This window comes from Syzygium oleosum, unplaced genomic scaffold (assembly GCF_021117445.2).
Source record: "Syzygium oleosum isolate NSW1041296 unplaced genomic scaffold, Sole_v2.1 Sole_v2.18, whole genome shotgun sequence".
Classification (NCBI taxonomy): domain Eukaryota; kingdom Viridiplantae; phylum Streptophyta; class Magnoliopsida; order Myrtales; family Myrtaceae; genus Syzygium; species Syzygium oleosum.
The window spans coordinates 6,728,544-6,749,695 of NW_026607502.1; the positions used below are offsets into that span (position 1 = coordinate 6,728,544).

General features: G+C 40.9%; 1 protein-coding gene and 1 non-coding gene across 2 annotated transcripts; one reads left to right on the forward strand and one right to left on the reverse strand.

Moving 5' to 3' along the window:
• Window positions 1-11,847: 11,847 nt before the first annotated feature.
• LOC115687137 (small nucleolar RNA snoR143) lies at window positions 11,848-12,009 on the forward strand. Its single transcript, XR_004006420.1, has one exon. It is a non-coding gene; the product is annotated as a small nucleolar RNA snoR143 (small nucleolar RNA).
• Window positions 12,010-13,137: 1,128 nt separating this feature from the next.
• LOC115687095 (putative germin-like protein 2-2) lies at window positions 13,138-14,164 on the reverse strand (the record flags this gene model as incomplete). Its single annotated transcript, XM_030612577.2, has 1 exon — window positions 13,138-14,164. A coding segment is annotated over one exon (555 nt), but the record flags the coding sequence as incomplete, so codon positions are not given.
• Between the last annotated feature and the right edge of the window lie 6,988 nt (window positions 14,165-21,152).

Consider the following 21,152-nt stretch of genomic DNA (forward strand, 5'->3'; position numbering starts at 1 on the left):
CGGTGAAGAAGACGAATCGCAGCAGCTATGTCGGTCGCGCTGCACGGCGGCCGCGGGGTCGAGGTCGAGCCCCCCGGGTTCTCGATTGGCGCTGCCCGACCCTCGGCCTTCAATCCGCTGGAGCTCGACTCTTCCGGCGGTGAGGGGGCGTGGCGGCGCCGGCGCGAAGCGGCTCGTCGTCGGCGGGGTTGTCCTCGATCGGGAAGGACAGCGACGACATCGGGAACCGGTTGTCGGGGGGAGGGGGGGAGGAGTAGGAGGAGGACAAGGAGGAGAACGAGGTGCAGAGCTCTTACAAAGGGTCGCTGGAGATGATGGACGCGCTGGAGATTGTTGTCCCTCTGTATCAAATTCATCTCTCTCTCTCTCTCTGTGGTCTCTGCAAATTGTCTGCAACTAGAGAGAGAGAAACGGTGAAGAAGACGAAGAGGAGGAGGAGAGAGAGTGGGAGAAAGGTGTGTGTGTGTGTGTGTGTGTGTGTGTTTGAAGAGAAAAAACCCCGAAACCCGACCTGGCCCGGACCGGCCCGACCCGGCCCTTGGGGTGTATGCTGAACAAGGTCTTGGGCCGGGTTTGGGCGGGTCAAGCACAACCCTATTGTTTTCGGGTCGGGTCGGGTATCATGAAAGCCCGACCCGACCCAACCCATTGACACCCCTACTTGAGACGCGATGCTCCTTGCAATCTAGCTTGAACAATTCCTGAAATCTTCACCTTTCAAGCTCAAGCTTACCCGGCAAAACCCGGGAGTCCTAGTTCCAGGATCTCTCGAGGAAAACACAGTTCAAGAACCCTTCGGCAAACCAAGGAATAGATGTCACACTCAAACGATTCCTTGGATTCGATTTTCCTAGTTGCAAGTGACGCCCGACTAGTGAATTTGAGAACCTGTCTTCTGACTCTATCAGATGTTGGAAGCCTATTGAAAATCAACAAACAAGAGATGACACAATTCAGGGATATTTGAAGGACAAGAAACCAAAAAAAACGATGACAATCTTAATTCCTGCAGATGTCTATTTGCCAGGCTGTTCGCCCGAACAAGGGCAGTTATAGATGCTACAACAAAACTTCGTAGGAAAATAGTTAAAGAAACCTACAAAGAGGTCTAGGGTTAAGAGTTGAGATGCGAAGCAAAACCATAAACCGCTTTTTTTGAAAAAAAAAATCTCCTAGAATTGATTATGTATGAACATTCTAAATAGTATACTTGCGTCGTTACTTTTGGATCGTCCAATCCAAAACCTTGAATATTTAGTTGAATTTTTTAACATGATATCGAAGTACCAGATGAAATGGAAACAGATACCAATGCGACTCACGTTGTTACGACAATCGTGGAGAAAGACAACAAGAGCTCTGACCCGATTTATTTTCCCTTTGTGTCCACAATTTGTCAAATTTCACGTGTAATTTCTGATCCAGTTTGCACGTAAAAGTCGCATTGAAGTATTCCACGTCCCCTCTCTACATATTGTATTACATTTTCCAACTCTTAAATTTTGCATTGAATTTTCCAACACATTTTGCATGGAAATACGAGAGTTACGAGCCTGAGCCCAAGGAGGTTGGAGTAAATACGAGAGTTACACGTCCCAAATTGCAATGTCTAAAAAAAAAAAAAAAAAAGAAGATCCCAGTGCTCTCTGCACTCCACGGTTAAACCCCTGCGCCCACCACCAACCGTGAGCTTCTCTGGCAAGATAGAGCTTTCTGATTCCAGCTCACGGAGAAACAATGTCGATTTCTTCTTCAGGGAGCTGAAGAAGAGGGACGTTCAAGAGGTTCTCCTTCAGGGGCGTCGGTTTGGATGCTCTCCTGGAGGTGTCCCCTGATGAGCTCCTCAAGCTCTTCCATGCCCGAGCTCGCAGAAGGTGCCCGCAGTTACACATTTTCCGATTGCAATACCACAAGCCTCGAGAGAAAGACAGAGTCGGAGATGAGTTCTATTCGCCCTGACATTTCGTTGGTTGTGATGTCGTGTGAGTTGGGTTCTGGAGAGGTCTCAAGAGGAAGCCCGTGCCTCTCATCAAGAAGCTGGGCAGGGCGGTAATTGCTGGTTTTCATTGTGTTAGGAATATGCTTCAGGACTGAAACATGTCCACGTACAGCATATGTTTTTGTTATTTCAGTTTGTTAAATGGTTGTCCTAGTCTTTAGGAAGCGGTTAAGCTATTTTTATTAGTGCTGTTGATCGTGGCTTATTTGTAGGGCCATGTTGTTAGTGGTTGGTTATTTTTCCTTCCTTTAAATTGTAATGTTTGCTGAAGTTATAAAAGTTGTCTTTCCTTCCATACGTTTTTCTCAAGTCTGTTGTCTTTCCTCTCTCAACTAAAAAACCAACAATTGGTATCAGAGCTCTCTTCTTAAGGGACCTGTGTGAGTTTGACAAGCCATGGACGCCGAAGCTGGTCTCTCTTCAATTGCTCCACCAGTATTCGATGGAGATAACTACCAGATATGGGCAGTACGCATGGAGACATACCTGGATGCTTTGGATCTTTGGGAAGCAGTGGAAGAAGATTATGAAATCCCTGCACTTCCTGCCAATCCAACCATGGCTCAGATCAAAGCTCATAAGGAGAAGAAGACAAAGAAGTCAAAGGCCAAAGCTTGCTTGTTTGCCGCAGTTTCAGCCACCATTTTTTCTCGAATTATGTCTCTCAAGACGGCAAAGGAGATATGGGATTTTCTCAAGTCTGTGTCAGAATTTCCTAATGTGGGCTTCATTAATTGAAATTAACCGAATTAGTTTGGTCTAATAAAGGTAAGATATATGGGTTCTTAATAAGTCTAATATGGGGGAGCTAGTGTGGTAGAGTACGGCCCGGCCCGTAATGAGAGGGCCGTGGTCGAAGACTACATAAATAGAGCTCAAGTCACTCCACTGCTTGCGATGATGCGTGATTTGACTCAGCATACGGATTTAGAGAACTTTCTTCTCGTGAGTGGCAATCTCATTAGGCCAGTGTTCTAACGAAGGGATAGGGGAGAAGCATTTGAGTTCGTGTTCGGAAACCGTCGCAAATTCCGCGTCAAGTTCGATGGATTCCAAACCAGGTACACGAATCCACAATTTCTCCATTATCGTGTTTCGGTTTCTAATTATGGTGATCCTGGGCGTGCCATTTTCGTGGCCTACATTTGGTATCAGAGCCTGCCATAGATTAGAACTGAAACATACGGATTAGGACCGTTTTAGTTTTGTCCGAGAGATTTTTGCCCAGTTTCGAAATTTTTTGTAGGATAAAAGTTAAATTTTATTATATATTTGGAATCTACTCGTCGAGACGAGAAGAATGGTGGGCGGATCGTCGGCGGAGGAGGCCGGACGCGCCTTCACGCGCCTACACGCGCCCTAGGCGCGGAGGCGCGTGACGGTCACGCGCGGCCGTGCCAAACCGGCGCGTTTGTTCGCCGGTAACTGCAGGCTGACGTCAGCATGATGTCAGCGAGGCGCGGATTCGGTTGACCCGGATCCTGACCCGACCCGACCGGATAGTTGCCCCGACCCGACCCGGATCAAACCCGTCCGTTGACCGTTGACCGGTTGGACCGGTCAACCGGTCGGACCGGCTGTTCAGTTCAGACCGGTTTGACCGGCTGAACACGCGCGCACGCGCCGCGCCTTCCGACGGCGCGTGAGGGCGCGTCCGACGTCCGTTTTGGACATTCTTGGTATCGTCGCGCTCGTATTGAGATGCTCTACATTGTGGTGTATTTATTTTATATGTTTGAAGCTTTTAAAGATGTGAAAATACGTATACAACCCTATATACTCGTATTTTTAGGGTATTTTGCGTATTTTCTTGTATTTCTCTTTGGTTTCGGAAATACATATGGTAGCTCACATGTATATCACCACATAAGGACTATGTAGAGTATAATTCATTGTCTATCAATGAATGGAACAATATAATTAGCATGGCATGTAATTTTAGAGATATACGCCCCTATCTTTACGTCTAGCATTACATGTATATAGTGAATGTGATACATAAAGTACATATCCCTGGTATGAGAGATTTTCAAAGATTCAGTTGGGTAGTGACCGCCAAAGTGGCACACTTGACTGGGTTTGAGAAATATCGGTCTCATATTGTGGTGGGATGTCTCCTGTTCTATTGCATGATCATACTCCCAAAGGAGGTGATCTTGTATTGGTTCATGGAGGGGTACATGTATAGCATGTGCTTGAGAAATGACTAATCTTAGTGGTTCATACACCCAAAGGTGGTGATTTCACGAAAAATTAGAATATGTTCTCATGGCCATTTGTCATGTGAAGAGAATACAACCGCATGTCATATTTTACGCCCAAAGGTGATTATGTGATGATGTATGTAACTCTTTGGATAAGTACTCACATGATGCTGATTGTATTGTTTGTTTGTTTTCTAGTCACCTTTTCTGTAAACGGCAATTCCATTTCCATTGAGGTCCTTACTGGTTTGAACTTTAAGAAATGGAAAGAGGATTTTCTATTTGGAATGGAGCTGGCGGATGTTCACATTGCTCTTACAAAGGATATGCCGGCTGATATCATGACCACCAGTACTGAAGCTGAGAAAACGGACTATGCTGCCTGGGAAAAGAGCAATCGGATTTGCTTATTGACAATGAAAAATCCATTCAAGAACACTTGAAAAGTGGTTTGCACTATTGCATCTTGCTAAGGAAATGATGACGACCTTAGAGGCTAGAAACCGCATTTCATCTAATGCTTGAGGTTGGTACACTTCTTCAAAAGCTCTTCAATATGAAGTATGATGGTACTGCTGGGGTTAGAGATTATGTCCTTAGGATGGTAGACCTAAAGACGAAGCTTCAAGCTCTTAATGTTTCCATTCCTGATGCTTGTATTGTGCATCAAGCCTTGAACACCCTTCCATCTGATTTTGGGATTATAAAGACAAATTATAATTCCCAAGATGAGACTTGGTCAGTGAATGACTTGATAGCAAGGGTGGTGGCAGAGGAAGAGAAACTTAAGAAGGAAAAAGGGCATCTAGCCTTATATGTTTGGTTCCCACAAAAGAAGGATAAGAAGTTCGAAATCGTACTCATAAAGGTACTCATGAAACTACCGGTCAATCGACAATATGGGTCCAAAGAAAACATCCTTCAAAAGGGATGGTGGCCACTTGCTTCTTTTGTAAGAAGAAAGGTCACATAAAGAAGGGTGGAAAGTTTAAAGCTTGGTTGTCCAAACGTGAGCCTACGGTGTAATGATTCTTTGGCACTTGTTTGTGAATCCAACCTATCGAAGCACCATCCAGTTCTTGGTGGCTCGATAGCGGTGCAACTAATCATGTTGCGTTTACCATACGAGGATTCATAAACCGGAGGAAGCCAAATCGGGATGAGTCAAGACTCACTTGTGGGAAATAACGAGAAAGGCGATGTTGTGTTTGTGGGAGATGTAATCTTGATTCTAGACTCTGGTTTTAGATTAATGTTGAAAGACACTTTTTATGTACCTTCTTTTAGACGGAACTTAGTTTCCGTATCGTGTTTGGACATGTATGGCTACTCTTTTGAAATCAAGAACAATGTTATTTCTTTGTTTCTTAATTCAAATAAGGTTGGGTGCTGTTATATGTCCAACGGATTGTACTGATTGTGTTTGTCTCCCAATGACATATACGTCGCTTATACGGGTGAAAAGGTTGTTTCAAAAGACCACTACCTAAGGAACAGTCTTATGCATTGTGGCATAAAAAGGCTTGGTCATATCTCTAAGGATAGAGTAGAAAGGCTGATAAAGACTAACATCCTGCCTGCTCTTAAAGATGACCTAGAGATATGCGTAGACTGTTGTAGAGGTAAAATGACCAAGATAAGGAAGAAAACTGCAGTCCGAAGTTCTGACCTGTTGGAGGTCATTCACACTGATATAAGTGGACCCTATACGGCAACCTTATGTAGAAATTTTTATTTCATTACATTTATTGATGACTATTCTTGATATGGCTATCTGTACTTGATTAAAGAAAAGTCTGAGTCTCTTGACAAGTTCAAGATTTTTGATTGAAGTCGAGAAACAGGTTGGGAAAGGTCATAAAGGTTGTTAGATCGAGAGGTGGAGAGTATTATGGCAAACATGGCGATGCTGGGACGGCTTAAGGGCCATTTGCCAAATACTTAGAGGATTCACGGGATAGTGGCTCGGTTTACTATGCCGGAAGTCCTGAGCAAAATGGTGTAGCCGAAAGGCGCAATCGCACCCTTATGGAAATGGTGAGGAGTATGATAAGTAGGACAAATTTACTGTTTTTTACGTAGGGTGAAGCTTTGAAAACAGACTTTGTACATTACGAATCGTGTACCTACTAAAAATGTTCCATTGACTCCTTTGAGTTATGGATGGACGTAAGCCTAGCTTAAACCATCTTAAAGTTTGGGGATGTCCTGCAGAAGTAAAGTTATACAATCCAACATTAAGTAAGTTGGACTCCAGAACCACTCGGTGTTACTTTGTATCTTACCCTGATCATTCGAAGGGATATCGGTTCTATAATCTCAATGGAGGCACAAGAATTGTGGAATCACAGGCAGCCAAGTTTCTGGAGTTTGATGTGGCCGAAGAAAGTAGCTGCTCACAGACTATTGAGGATAATAGTACGGTGGGTAATGTTGTATCTTTATCTCCTCCCATACAGATAATTGTGGAGACTCCCACACCACAGACTGAACCTGTTGAGGCTCAGGATCCTGTTGTCGAGACAGCTCCTAATGAAGTTCCTCAAGGCTCTCAGGTACAGGATGAGGCTGTTGTTGTTCCAGTAAGGAGATCCATTAGGGAGAGACGATCAGCTATACCACCAGACTATTTAGTATATATAGGAGAGCAAGACTACGATATTGGTTCTGTAGCTGATCCAGTGACTTATACGGAAGCTGTTTCTTGTCCTCAGTCGGAACTGTGGTTGGATGCAATGAGAGATGAAATGCAGTCTATGAAGCATAATGGAGTTTGGGAACTTGTTGAATTACCTGAAGGTCATAGACCCATTGGCTGCAAATGGGTGTATAAGACTAAAAGGGACTCCAAAGGAAAGATTGAGAAGTTTAAAGCCAGACTGGTAGCCAAGGGTTTCACTCAGAGAGAAGGAGTAGACTATGAAGCCACTTTTTCTCCAGTCTCTTCGAAAGATTCTTTGAGAGTGATCATGGCATTGGTAGCTCATTTCGATATGGAGTTACACCAGATGGATGTTAAAACTGCCTTTGGACTGGCTAGTGTGGGCCGAGTACGGCCCGGCCCGTAATGAGAGGGCCCGTGGTCGAAGACTCTATAAATAGAGCTCAAGTCCCTCCCCTAACCTGATGATGCACAATTTGACTCACATACGGATTTAGAGAGAACTTTCTTCTCGTGAGTGGCAATCTCATTAGGCCAGTGTTCTAACGAAGGGATAGGGGAGAAGCATTTGAGTTCGTGTTCGGAAACCGTCGCAAATTCCGCGTCAAGTTCGATGGATTCCAAACCAGGTACACGAATCCACAATTTCTCCATTATCGTGTTTCGGTTTCTAATTATGGTGATCCTGGGCGTGCCATTCTCGTGGCCAACAGTCTGAGTATGAAGGAGATGAGAAAATTCGTGGAATGCAGGTGTTGAATCTAATCCGTGATTTTGAGATGCAGAAAATGAAGGAAACTGAGACCATAAAGGAGTATGCTAACAGACTTCTCGGGATAGCCAATCGAGTTCGGTTACTGGGTTCTTCATTGACAGACTCAAGAATTGTCGAAAAAATTCTTGTGACACTGCCCGAAAGGTTTGAGGCTACAATAACCACCTTCGAAAACACGAAGGACTTGTCCGCGATCACACTGGCAGAACTCTTAAGTGCCCTGCAAGCACAAGAGCAAAGGCGTGTAATGAGGCAAGAGGGAGTTGTTGAAGGAGCCTTATTAGCCAAGCATCAAAATGATGGCAAATTTAGATGGCGGAAAAGCAAGAAGACTCAAGCAACGGGCGAAGGTTCAACATCGGGCGGCAAAAACAAGGCCGGAGATAAGAAATTGGAGTGAAAGGGAACTATCCTCCCCTGTCAACATTGCGGGAAAAAAGGTCATCCACCTTTCAAATGTTGGAGAAGACACGATGCAAAATGCAGAAAATGCAATCAAACTGGACATGAAGCCATCATATGCAAAAACAAAAATCCACAGCAAGGAGAAGAGGCTAAACTTGTTGATCAAGAGGAGGAGGATCAACTTTTTGTAGCCACGTGTTTTGCGGCGGTGAAGCAAGTGAGAGTGGGCGATTGACATGGTTGCACCAATCATATGACCAATGATAAGGAGCTTTTCAGAGATTTGAGGCCTACCACTATCACCAAAGTGAGAATTGGGAATGGTGACTATATTTCAGTTAAAGGCAAGGGAACAGTTGCAATAACTTCTTGTTCAGGTACAAAGTTCATTCCTGATGTTCTTTTTGTTCCTGAAATTCAACAAAACTTGTTGAGTGTTGGTCAGTTAATTGGAAAAGGGTTTAAAGTTGCTTTCGAAGACAATTTTTGCCTAATTAGAGATGCAGCCAACCAAGAAATCTTTAAAGTAAGAATGAAAGGCAAAAGTTTTGCTCTAAATCCATTGGAGGAGGAGCAGGCAGCCTTCTCAATTAAGGAGAATGTCACCGAGATTTGGCACAAGAGACTCGGGCATTACCACCACCACGGGATGCTGCAAATGAAATCCAATACAATGGTAGAAGGTCTTAGAATTTGAAAATCAGATTTCAAGCTGCAAGGCATGTCAATTCGGCAAGCTCAATAGAAAACCATTCTCAAAGTCAACTGGCAGAGCTTCAAGGAAGCTGCAACTGATCCACACAGATGTCTCAGGCCCTCAAAGAACACCTTCTCTAAAGGGTAGTCTCTATTATATTGCCTTTATTGATGATTTCACCAAAATGTGTTGGATTTTCTTTTTGAAGTTCAAATCAGAAGTGGCTCAAGTTTTTTGGAAGTTCAAGGCAAGAGTAGAGAATGAGAGTGGCTGCAAAATTCAGATTGTTAGATCTGACAATGGGAAGGAGTACACTTCGGTACAATTCAACAAGTTTTGTGAAGATGCAGGCATTGAGCATCAGCTTACAGCCCCTTACACTCCTCAGCAAAATGGAGTTAGTGAGAGGAGAAATAGGTACATCATGGAAATGTCAAGATGCATGCTGCATGAGAAGAATTTGCCAAAGAAGTTTTGGGCAGAGGCAGCAAGTACGGCTGTGTTTCTTCAAAACAGACTTCCCACAAAGGCAATGAAAGATCAGACACTTACAAACCAACTCTGAAATATCTTAAAGTTTTTGGTTGCTTGTGCTTTACTCATATTCCACGGAGTAAGCGTGACAAGCTAGATAGAAAAGCTTTACTGGGTATTTTTATAGGCTATAGTACAGTCAGCAAGGCCTATAAAATTTTCCAGCCACAAACTGGAAATATTATAGTTAGCAGGGATGTCCACTTCGTGGAGGATGAAGAGTGGAACTGGGATGATGCAAAGAAGAAAAGTCAGATCGTGGTAGAGCCAAAATTCAAGCTCTTTGGTTCAAGCACTGAAGAAGATGAAGAAAGACAAAATGAAATAGTAGATAATGTCCCCGTGAGAGGAACTAGGTTGCTCTCTGACATTTATCAAAGATGCAACATTGCTGTGTGTGAACCTGCAGATTATGAAGAAGCAAGAAATGATCAAAGGTGGATAGCTGCAATGAAGGAGGAGCTGTCCATGATAGAGAAGAACAATACATGGATTCCAGTGAAAAGGCCTCAAGATAGAAAAGTAATTGGAGTCAAGTGGGTGTTTAGAACCAAGCTCAATGCTGATGGCTCTATCAACAAACACAAGGCAAGACTTGTGGTAAAGGGCTATGCTCAAGTTTTTGGCGTGGACTACTCGGATACCTTTGCACCCGGTTGCTCGATTGGACACCATAAGAATTCGCTTGCTGTCATTGCTCAAATGAATTGGAGAGTATACCAACTTGATGTAAAATCAGCATTTCTAAATGGTGTTTTGCGGGGAAGAAATTTATGTTGAACAGCTGAAGGATTTGAGAAGAAAGGAGAGGAGGACAAGGTGTTTCTTCTCAAGAAAGCTCTTTACGGTTTGAAGCAAGCTCCAAGAGCTTGGTACAGCAAAATTGATGACCATTTGCTGAGCTTAGGCTTTGAAAAAAGCATGTCTGAGGCCACTCTTTATGTCAAACGTCTAAGCAATGATATCCTCATAGTTTCTCTTTATGTTGATGATCTTTTGCTGATAGGAAATGATGCAAAGCTGGTTGAGGAGTTTAAACATGAAATGATGAAGGACTTTGAGATGACAGATCTCGGCTTAATGTCATTCTTTCTTGGAATGGAAATTAAGCAAGCTGAGCATGAGGTTTTCATCGCGCGGAAGAAGTATGCGAAGGAGATCTTAAAGAAGTTTAAGCTTGAAGAATGCAAGGAAGTAAGCACTCCTATGAATCAAAAGGAGAAGCTATGCAAAGAAGATGGTGCGGATAAAGTTGATGAGGGATATTTCAGGAGTTTGATAAGTTGCTTAATGTATCTCACAGCAACAAGGCCTGACATTTTGAATGCTGTAAGTATTTTGTCCAGATATATGCATTGCGCAAGTGAATTGCATCTCAAGGCTGCCAAGAGAGTGATTCGATATGTTAAAGGGACAAGTGATTTTGGTGTCAAATTCACGAAAAGCAAGGAGTTCAAGCTGGTTGATTTTTCTGACAGTGATTGGGGAGGTTCCATTGATGATATGAGAAGCACTTCAGGCTACTGTTTTGTTCTTGGATCTGGTGTTTTCTCTTGGAGCTCAAAGAAGCAAGAAACCGTGGCTCAATCCACTGCTGAAGCAGAGTTTGTTGCTGCAACAGCTTTTGTTAATCAAGCCTTGTGGCTGAGGAAAATTCTAATGGATCTCAATCTTGAGCAGAAAGAAAGCACTAAGATATTTGTTGACAACCAAGCTACCATTGCTATTTCCCACAATCCTGTGTTTCATGGGAAAACTAAGCATTTCAACATCAAGCTATTCTTTCTGAGAGAAGTGCAAAAAGAAGAATCTGTGACTTTGGTTTATTGCAAGTCTGAAGATCAGCTGGCAGATCTATTTACAAAGCCCCTTCCAATCAGCAAGTTCGAGTTTCTGAGGCAGAAAATTGGTGTTTGCAGCTCCTAAAGCAAGGAGGAGTGTTAGGAATATGCTTCAGGACTGAAACATGTCCACGTACAGCATATGTTTTTGTTATTTCAGTTTGTTAAATGGTTGTCCTAGTCTTTAGGAAGCGGTTAAGCTATTTTTATTAGTGCTGTTGATCGTGGCTTATTTGTAGGGCCATGTTGTTAGTGGTTGGTTATTTTTCCTTCCTTTAAATTGTAATGTTTGCTGAAGTTATAAAAGTTGTCTTTCCTTCCATACGTTTTTCTCAAGTCTGTTGTCTTTCTTCACTCAACTAAAAAACCAACACATTGGTTATCCTTGCTCTGACGAGTTCTCTTGTGGTTCGGACCGAAGCCGCATGCCCTTTTGAGCTGCATTTCTGTAATCGATGAGGTCTATTGTTACAAGCCCGCGTAGTGGGCGCTTCTCTGTGAATGTGGGTGGTTTTGCTTGTTGAATTTGAAATTGGGCATCTTTCTTGTGATTGTTGCTCTGCTTTAAGTTGTTGCTTTAGAAATCCAATGGCTTGCCTGTTACTTGGGGGTTTAGTACCTCTAGTGGAATGGAATCATCATCGGTCATGAGTTGTTACACTGGATTCAATAAAATTCTGATTTAATATTTGGAAGTGATTGTGGGTGTTGGTTGACGAGTGAAATGGTTTTGCACTTATCCATTGGCCTCTCCTAATTTGATGGCGGAGCCTTTGAGCTAGGGTGCATAGATCAATAGCTGTTAAATCGGCAGCGGCCAGACAACCGTTGAGATGGATCCACAGGTGAATGGCTTAAAGTGCTGCTTGCCTACTGAATCCATCTCACATGTTGCTCTTGAAAATACTTTCTTCTCTCAAAGTAGAAGAAAATTTTGGAGAGAACTGGTTTACTGAGTATTCGGTCGATTGATGGTCAAGATGTATCTTCTTTTGTTAAATGGGTCGATTATATATTCAATGAAGATTAGTAAAGTTAAGGATGATATGAGGTGCATTTCTCTAACAGAGAAAAGAAATTTTGACACTAATTGAGCTGACTCTGGATGCTGTAATGCTCAAACGCTTATGTGATGTCCATGAACTGATATCATGGATCTATGTACAATTTCTAGGCCTAAATAATTTGCTTGCTTGGAATATTGGAGACTGAATCTAGTGTCTAGTAACTTGTTCCTGTTCTGTATGTCCAGATCATATTGTACACCATCATGTTGCATTTCTTTCTTTCTTTTCTTTTGTTACTTTTGGATGATGCTGCCTTTCAAGATGCCTGGTTGCTGTTCATGCTTGTTTTTGGAAAGATAAGCTCCTGATTGTAAATTGTTGATTGTATCACTAATCTTGCATTAGTAAGACAAATCTAATCATTAAATCTATCATATCATGGCTCAGAAAAGGGAGGCTCCGCCTGGTGGTGAAACCTGAACCAGTTCGAACTCACCTGCGCAATATGATTATTGCTCCAGAAATGATTGGGAGCATCATTGGTGTATATAATGGTAAAACCTTCAATCGAGAGGAAATAAAGCCTGAAATGATTGGCCATTACCTGGCCGAATTCTCCATCTCCTACAAGCCCGTCAAGCATGGTAGACCAGGTATCAGTGCCACCCATTCGTCGAGGTTCATTTCTCTGAAGTGAGTCCATGGGGGCAAACTAAAAGGTTATCCCATATTCTTTCTTTGTAACAAAACAATCACGAATCCTGTATGTAAATTGCTCCATTTTTTTGTTTAACAATGGATGAGTTTAGAGACAATCTGAAGCAGAATACTTCACATTGTTCAAATATAAGGTTTGATACTAGTTGGTTATTGAGGATGCATTGCATTGTTCTTCATTTCCTGTTAGTATGCCCACATAATTATTATGAGGTGCAGAACTTTTCTAGTATTCTTAATTTACATCTGCTAAAGATGCAGTTTAACTCTCAGGTCAGTGGATTTTCGCACTCCCGTCTTGTCTGCAATAGCTATGGATGGAGAAACGTCCATTTGTCTGATTTCTCTATATCCTTGTGTACTCTCAGGCATTCAAAATCTGATCCTCTTTTGTTTGCATTATTTAAGTTCAGAATGCCTATCCTGTATGCTGAAAGAATTGCTGTAAAAAATTGCGATGAATTGAGGAAATGTATGCAAGATTGAGAAAGAAGGTTATCTAAAATTTTGCAAATGTAAAGTCTTTGATTTTTTTGAGTAAGAAAGGACTAGTGTCAAAAAGTGAATCACAGAAGAAAGGATTAGTGTCGAAAGTGCATCACGAAAGAAAGGATTCACTGAGCCGGAATCAGTAATTAACATTAATTTAATATTAATAGAATAGAAAAGTTACACAATTTTACCCAAACTAAACCAAATTATGTCTTCAATAGATGTTACTGCCTCTCGAAACGGAAACTCCGTGAACATCTACAAAGGCCGGACTTTTTAGAATTTCGATTGAATATGATGGATTATGGCCTTGTCCACCTGAAAAGCCTTGGCTAATACATCATCAGCAATGGGGGGAATGGACCCGAAAACAGCGTTAGCAACAAGAACCGTTCCTATGTTTTGGCTGCTGAAGGCGGCGATCGAGATGGCATTGCTGGACCCCACGTTCTTTTGGAAGTGAACGAGCCCGGGCGGGAAGACAAACACGTCGCCCTTTTGAAGGACTCTGCTGATGAGCTTGTTGTCGGGGTTCGACATCACGAAGCCAACGAGAAGGTGGCCTTCTAACACCGTGATGATCTCAGTGGCCTGAGGATGCACGTGGGGCGGGGCAACGCCACTCGGAGCGTAGTCGGCCCGGGCCATCGAGATGCCAAGAGTGTTGAGCCCCGGTATTTGATCTACTGTGGCTAGGATGAACCCAAAACCCAACGGGTTTGATACATTGCTGGCCAAGTTAAGCCCGCTGAGGGAGAAATGGCTGGCTTGCACAAGCTTAGCATCTAAGCAAGGAAGTCCATTCACTCGAGCTGCAATGCAAGAGGCAGAATATCAGAAGGGGAAAATCCTACTGTCACACCCCAAAACCTACCAAGATGAGGGATGACACGGCCGTCCTTCCACCCGAAGGACGAGCCTCAAACCACATGCTGAACCACTCCCAAAAAGTCTCCAACGACATCGCCCTCAGCTTCTATCGGGCTACTAACCACAAACGAACCCGAAAAGATTGGGGAAAGAGAGGGGGATAACCACACCTCAAGAAGTTGCAAGGCGTATTCTTCTATGCCAGATTAGAGCAACCACTACGCACGTATACATAAAGTTTTACATCTTAAACCTGTGACTTCAATCCAAAGATATAATATATATATATATCAATCAAATACGAGTTATTTTATTTCATCAAAGCTTTATACAAGTCCCAAATATACGTTTAAATCCATCATCACAATTCAAACTATCAATGGTCAAGTCCATTGATCAATCTCTATAAAAACCACATCAATGGTCCATTCCATTGACTAATCTCAAATCACACATCAATGGTCTATTCCATTAATGAATCTCATCAAAAGCACATGCCGATGGTCCATTCCATTGGCTAATCTCATATCACATCACACATCGATGGTCCATTCCATCGATCAATCTATTACTCAATATCTAACCATGAGTCACTACACAAAGCCTTGTGACAAGGCTACCAAGATTCCCCCCTTGGCAAGGTCTCCACCTACAAAGCCGGTGGCTCGGCCCAGAAGGATATCCTAAACTCGGTATGCATACCCTCAAGCCCCTCAATGGGCTCACAGCGATATTGAGCATCAAACAATCATTTTCCAATACCAGAAATCCAATCTACAAATCAATCTCATAAACCAAACAATTAACTTTTCACAACATAGCCCATCCGCTATTTTCTCGTACCATTTCTCAAATAATTCATAAACCAGCTTCACAAGACAATACATATATAAACACTTTCACGACACATTTCATAATATGTTTCCATAACCATTTCATAATTCTTCATAAATCAATATGTATAACCTTCAACAAAAGAATTCTTTTCATAAAGAATTTTCTCAATTCATTTCACGATAATCAATATATAAGCCATTTCTAGAAATGTTTTACCATAACATTTCAAATAATCAACAGGGTAGTAAATGCCCGATCCGAACTTTTATGCAATAACAATACTATTTTAAGTTCTATATATATTTCAAGGCATGGGTTTTACAAAACCGAAGAAGAGATAGCACCACTCACCTGGAATCCCCAAAAATCACACAACGACGCTCACTCGAACCGACGATCTCGTAACCCTAACAATTAAACGAGAATCGACGTCAAAACCAAGTAAAATACTACGACAACTACAAAACGGCCAAACGATGCTTAAACGCTAACAGGGACAACTCAAAGGCGTTCACAAATTGCTCATCCAAAACGATTATCCAAACCGTCCGCAACGCAAAACTTGAACGCGAAACTTGATCGCGCCATAACTTTCTCCATCGAACTCGATCCTAGCAAACTTATAGTCAAAAGAAAGCCCGTTCGAGTATTACAAAAGCCCAACTTGGCCGTCCCAAAATCGGGCCAAAAACGGACGAAAATCAGCCTAAAAACCTCTGGTCGCGCACTGTTCATTGCGCTCAACTTCAAAATTCATATCCGGCAAACCGAAAGTCCAAATCGAGTTCCGTAAGATCTCACAGCCTTGCAAAGCACCCTAAACTACCAATTCTATATATATTCACAGCTCAACGACTCAAAATCAGACTTCGCCGCTCGAATAACTCATAACTCCAAAATATAAGCCTAACCCCGAAAAATATTCCGATTGAGCGAACAATGGGCGCGAATACTTACCGAGCGTGGCGATACGAACGAACTCCGGCTTGGCGAGACTCCTGTGGTGAGCACGTGCAAAAACCCTTTCTTTCTCCCTTCTTTCTTCTTTCTTTCCTCTCTTTCTTCTTTTCGGCGAGCTCTTGCTTCTCTCAGGCGATGGTCTCATTTTTCCCCTTTTATAATACTTCTTTTTATTCTTTTTGACTTTTCAAACTTTTTCTTCTCTTTTCTTTTCCTTTTTCCCTTTGACTTTTTGACCTTCAAAACCCATACTTTACACCTACACACTGAGAAAGTGAAGTATCATGGAATGGAGAGGGATGTGTAAACTCAAACACACATAACACCAACTCAGTACTATCCATTACCTACTTTTTCGAATGGACCGTGCACAAAAACTAGGATTTAATTGCGAAAACTAGGATAAATATGATACCCACTTGAGCTGGTAAGATCTGCGACGCAGAAATCTTGTAACGGGCTCGGCTCGTCTGCTGTCGCCACAGCACACATTATGGCAAGCACGCACGAGAAAACGAGGTTCTTTGCCATTTCAGTCTTCTTTGAAGAACCAATACAATCTGCATACATAAATAAGAAGAGACCAACTGATGAATCCGGCAGTGCTTGTGGCTGTATACGTTGAAACAATGGCTAACAAATATATAGTGGATGTGGCCGTCTCTGCCCCACCCCAAAACGTTGAAGAGGTCAGGGTTGCGTATGGGGACAACATATGGCGACAACATATAACGAAACACGTCCCTTTCCTAGTTCCAAAACTTAATTAATTTCAGCCCGGTATTTAAACAACGGAAGTGGATACTCTACCCCTACACCATGCTTTTTATGGGTGTCTCGACATATCTAAACCATTGATTCTTACCTCATTTCATGCATCGATGGTTTTAAGAAGCGGTTGAGACATTAATGGGAGCATCATGCAAGATAGGAGAAAATTGTCCAAAAAGCCCTAATCCTGGCTATGTTTGGAAGTCGGGATAAAATTCAGGATATGATAAATTTTATCCTATCCTGTGTTTGGTGTCTGCCCAAGATAGGATAAAGTCAGATATAGGAGGGATATACCCTAGATAAAATTATCTCATAGGAGAGGTGGGATAAAGGAGGATATGGTTTATAATATCCATAACATAAAATTAATTTTCCCGAATAACAAACTTGTTAAATTAATAAAATTAAAATAATATTTGAATATAAATATTATTTGAATTTTAATATAAAAAATTCAAAATAACAAAAAAATAACAATAATTTCGTTTTTATTTATTCTTATTTTTATTTATGTATTCAAAATTTCTTTATATCTTGTGATATAAATTTCATATATATAAATCAATACTATATATATATATATTACATATTTTAGGTATATTAGTATAGTTTACTATTTAATAAAATTTTATTAGAGAATGATGGAAGGGGAAAAAAGAAATAAAAAACAAAATAATTAAAAAAAGAGAGGAAAAATAATAAAAATGAAGTAGGTAAGAGTGTCGTGAGAGATTTTTATCATCTCCGTTTGTACAATTTTTAGGTTCATTTACACTGATACGACGTTCATAGCAAATAATGGATATGGTAAGAAGTGAAAATATTCGGCTTTATTTCTGCATTTTACCAAACAGTAGATAGGATATAGCAAATCCGTTGGATTTCATATCCTATTCCAGTCCTATCCTGACTAGAAATCCAAACGATCAAACGGAGCCAATACTGTACTTTGGCTGATTCGGTCATAAACTTTTTAATTTTGTCAATCGAGTCATAAATATTTTCACGTTTTGCTAATTGAGTGCATCCGGCCAATTTTAGCCGAAAATTGCTAACATGAATATCAGCCGTCCTACGTGGAACGGCTGATACTGATGTGTACAATCTTTATAATTTCTATTAAAATTTATGAATTTTTAAAATTTTTTTTTTCTTCTTTTTCCTTTTCTTTTTCTTTCTTTCTTTTTCTTTTTGTTCTTCCAATCTTGGGGAGGGCCGGCCGACCCTCGCTGACCACTGGGCGAGGGCTGCGCGACCATCACTAGGTTTGGGCGAGGGCTTCATGGCCCTTGCCCATTGTTTGGAGATGGGCGGCGACCTATGATCAACTGGACTTGGTAATAAAAAAAGGGAAAGAAAGAAAGAAAAATTATAAAAATTATAAAATTATAAAATTTATCCATGTCGGTGTTGGCTGTCCTATGTGGCACTACTGGCGTTCATGTTAGCAATTTCCTACTAAAATTAGCCGGATGAACTCAATTGGCAAAATGTAAAAAAAAATTAAGACTCAATTGGCAAAATTGAAAAGTTAAGAATTGAATTGACTAAAGTGTAATAGGTTTAAGACTTTTTAGACAATTTCCCTGCAAGATAGAGGATCTTCGTTTTTGGATCACAATAGAGAAAGTACCGGGAAAAACAAATGCCGGATAGGATACACTTTTTAATTGAAAAATTACCTATTAATTAGGGTGTCAAGAAATATCACCGTACAATTGTCCCACGATTTTAAATAAGTCCACTGTCGCAAAGATATATGTTTCTTTTCTCGAGCATCGTTGAATGTTATTACACGTAAACGGTTTGGTAATTACCGAGCATTGTTGATTTGCTAAAAGCTTGTACTTCAATCAATTATTTTTTAGGAAAGTTTTGCCCCACAATGATAGAAATGATATGTATCATTTATGAGAAGTCTATATAGTTTGGCGTCATCATTTCAAGATTTCTCCCTTCTCTAGGAATGAAAAGTGCAATCGAGTACTTTTATTAACTCCGTCAATTTGAATAATAAAAAATTCCGATGTAACTTATTTAATTTTCATGACATATGATACAACCGTGCTACGTAAGAAAAAAGTCCAAAAAAGTTTAGGAAAAGAATGGTGGCGTCATCAGGTGACGGTCGTCGACCCTTGTCAATCCCTCAGTAGGACCATCGCTTGTCGGTGAAGTTCGCAAGGTCCGACAATGAGGCTGCATGCTCAACCCCCAACCATTTCTCTCTCTCTCCAATTTGGTGTCAAATTTCTGCTATATTGTTATTACTATAATTTCTGGCTCCTTTGTCATTTTTGGTTAATGTTTTAATCTATTTTCTAATGTGACACCCATTTGACACTACATCAACGTCATGTGTGCTCAAACATATGAAAAATGACACATCAACACTATTTATTACTCGAGTTGAATAGAACTAGCAAAAGTTTTTTATTGCAATGATTAGACAAATTTTATAACTCGATTGTATTTTCACAATAAATTTAAAATATTTTTGTGCCCATTCTAATATTAGGTAGACTCAAATTCCATTAGAATTTGAATTTCTGTCGGGACAGGTACGAATCTTACTATTCTTCGATGTGACCTTAGTTTGGATTCCTAGAATTGGCTCTTTCGGTACATCGGTTCCTAAAATGAAGGTGATGGAGAGAATGATAAAACCGCCAGCCGACTACATCAGATTCCAAAACCGCCAGAAAACCTGAGTTGAGAGAGTCCGACCTAGTCGCAACCATTGTCAATTAAGACAAATCCACACAAAGTTCGATTTGGTTATGCTTGGTTTCTTCTTCAAAAGTTTCGTTGCAGGCCAAGCAGTAACTACTTGACAGAAGAGAAATTCATCAACACGAGTACCATTGTGACTCATTCTTTCCATAACATGCCATGCAATCAAATTATATTGCACCCGCTATCAATCTAAGGATTATCTGGCCCGGTCAAATGAACATATTCTTATTTTTGTAACATTTATATTGTAAGAAAATTACCCAATTGATCCTAAACCTATTATAAAGATGCTAATTCAATTATAAACTTTTCAATTTTGTCATTTTGATCTTAAACCTTTGCGCGATATTTCAATATAGTCCTTTCGGTCAATTTCATCGGAAATCGTTGATATAACGGTTCATTCATCACTGGACGTCCTACGAGGCACACCGCAACACCAGCGAAATCCGACGAAAATTGACCAGAAAGATTACATTGGAATTTTGAGCAAATGTTTAAGACTTAATTAGCAAGAAAGTTTACGACCAAATTAATATCTGTAGAATAAGTTGAAAATTGATCAGACAATTTCCCCTTTATATTGCTAACATGAAGAATTAACTATAATTTGTTCTTTTGCGTGTAATGTGACACTTAAGGATACATATAATACAAAGGAACAAAGAATGTTGAATACAGTGAGGATACAAAAGAATGATAGGAGAACCGAAGTAGAGCGAGCCATGCATCTTTCGACATCTCTTATCTAGATTTGTACATACCAATATATAAACATAACTCGACTATAGTGTCAATTTAATCTAATCAATTGTGGAGTCTAAAGAATGTAAATAAAAATGATAAAAATACTACATTTTCCTCCATCCCTTCCTCCAACTATGCCTCCAAACGATGAGTTAAAAGTGTTGACATAATTCACGAACAAACTTAACTCGGGAAAAGTGTCAGAAAAGTCGTAAACTTATTGCATTTGTGCCAATTTAGTAATAAATCATTTTTTTGTGCCAATTTAGTCCTAAACCTTTTGACATAGTGCCAATTCATGATTCTCGCTAATTTTGGGCGGATACTGCAAATGCCGACGTCGGATGGTCTACGTGGCGCTATTGGCACTGACGTGGATAATTTTTAATAATATTTTTTCGAACTTTTTTATTTTTTTCTTTCTTTCTCTCTTTACCGGTGACTGGCCATCGGCCACAGACGATGGTTGGGCACCGGCCATGGCTAGGCGGGCTGCCCTTGCCCAGGCATGGGGTCGCCCTTGCCAAATCTGGCCTGGGTGAGGCCGACCCTCGCCTGGCCGGGGCACGCCCAGGCCATGTCAGGCCCATTTTTAGGCAAATTAGTGATATATGAATTGTTAGCTTCCTATCTCCCCAATACAAAAATTTCCTTTTTCTATTCTTTCTTGAACTTGGCCCGAAGAAAACTATTCATTGTTTTTTCCTAAAAAATAGCAAAAGCAAAACCGAATGTGTATGCAACTAGAAACCCAATTCAAGATTTTCATTTACTTGTTCATTCCAATGTTTCAACCTAGAAATTACTAGAAGACAAAAAAAGAAAAGGAAAAGAAACGAAATGAGAAAGATCAAGACTAAATTCTTCTATTGTTCAACTACGAAGAAGAAATTCA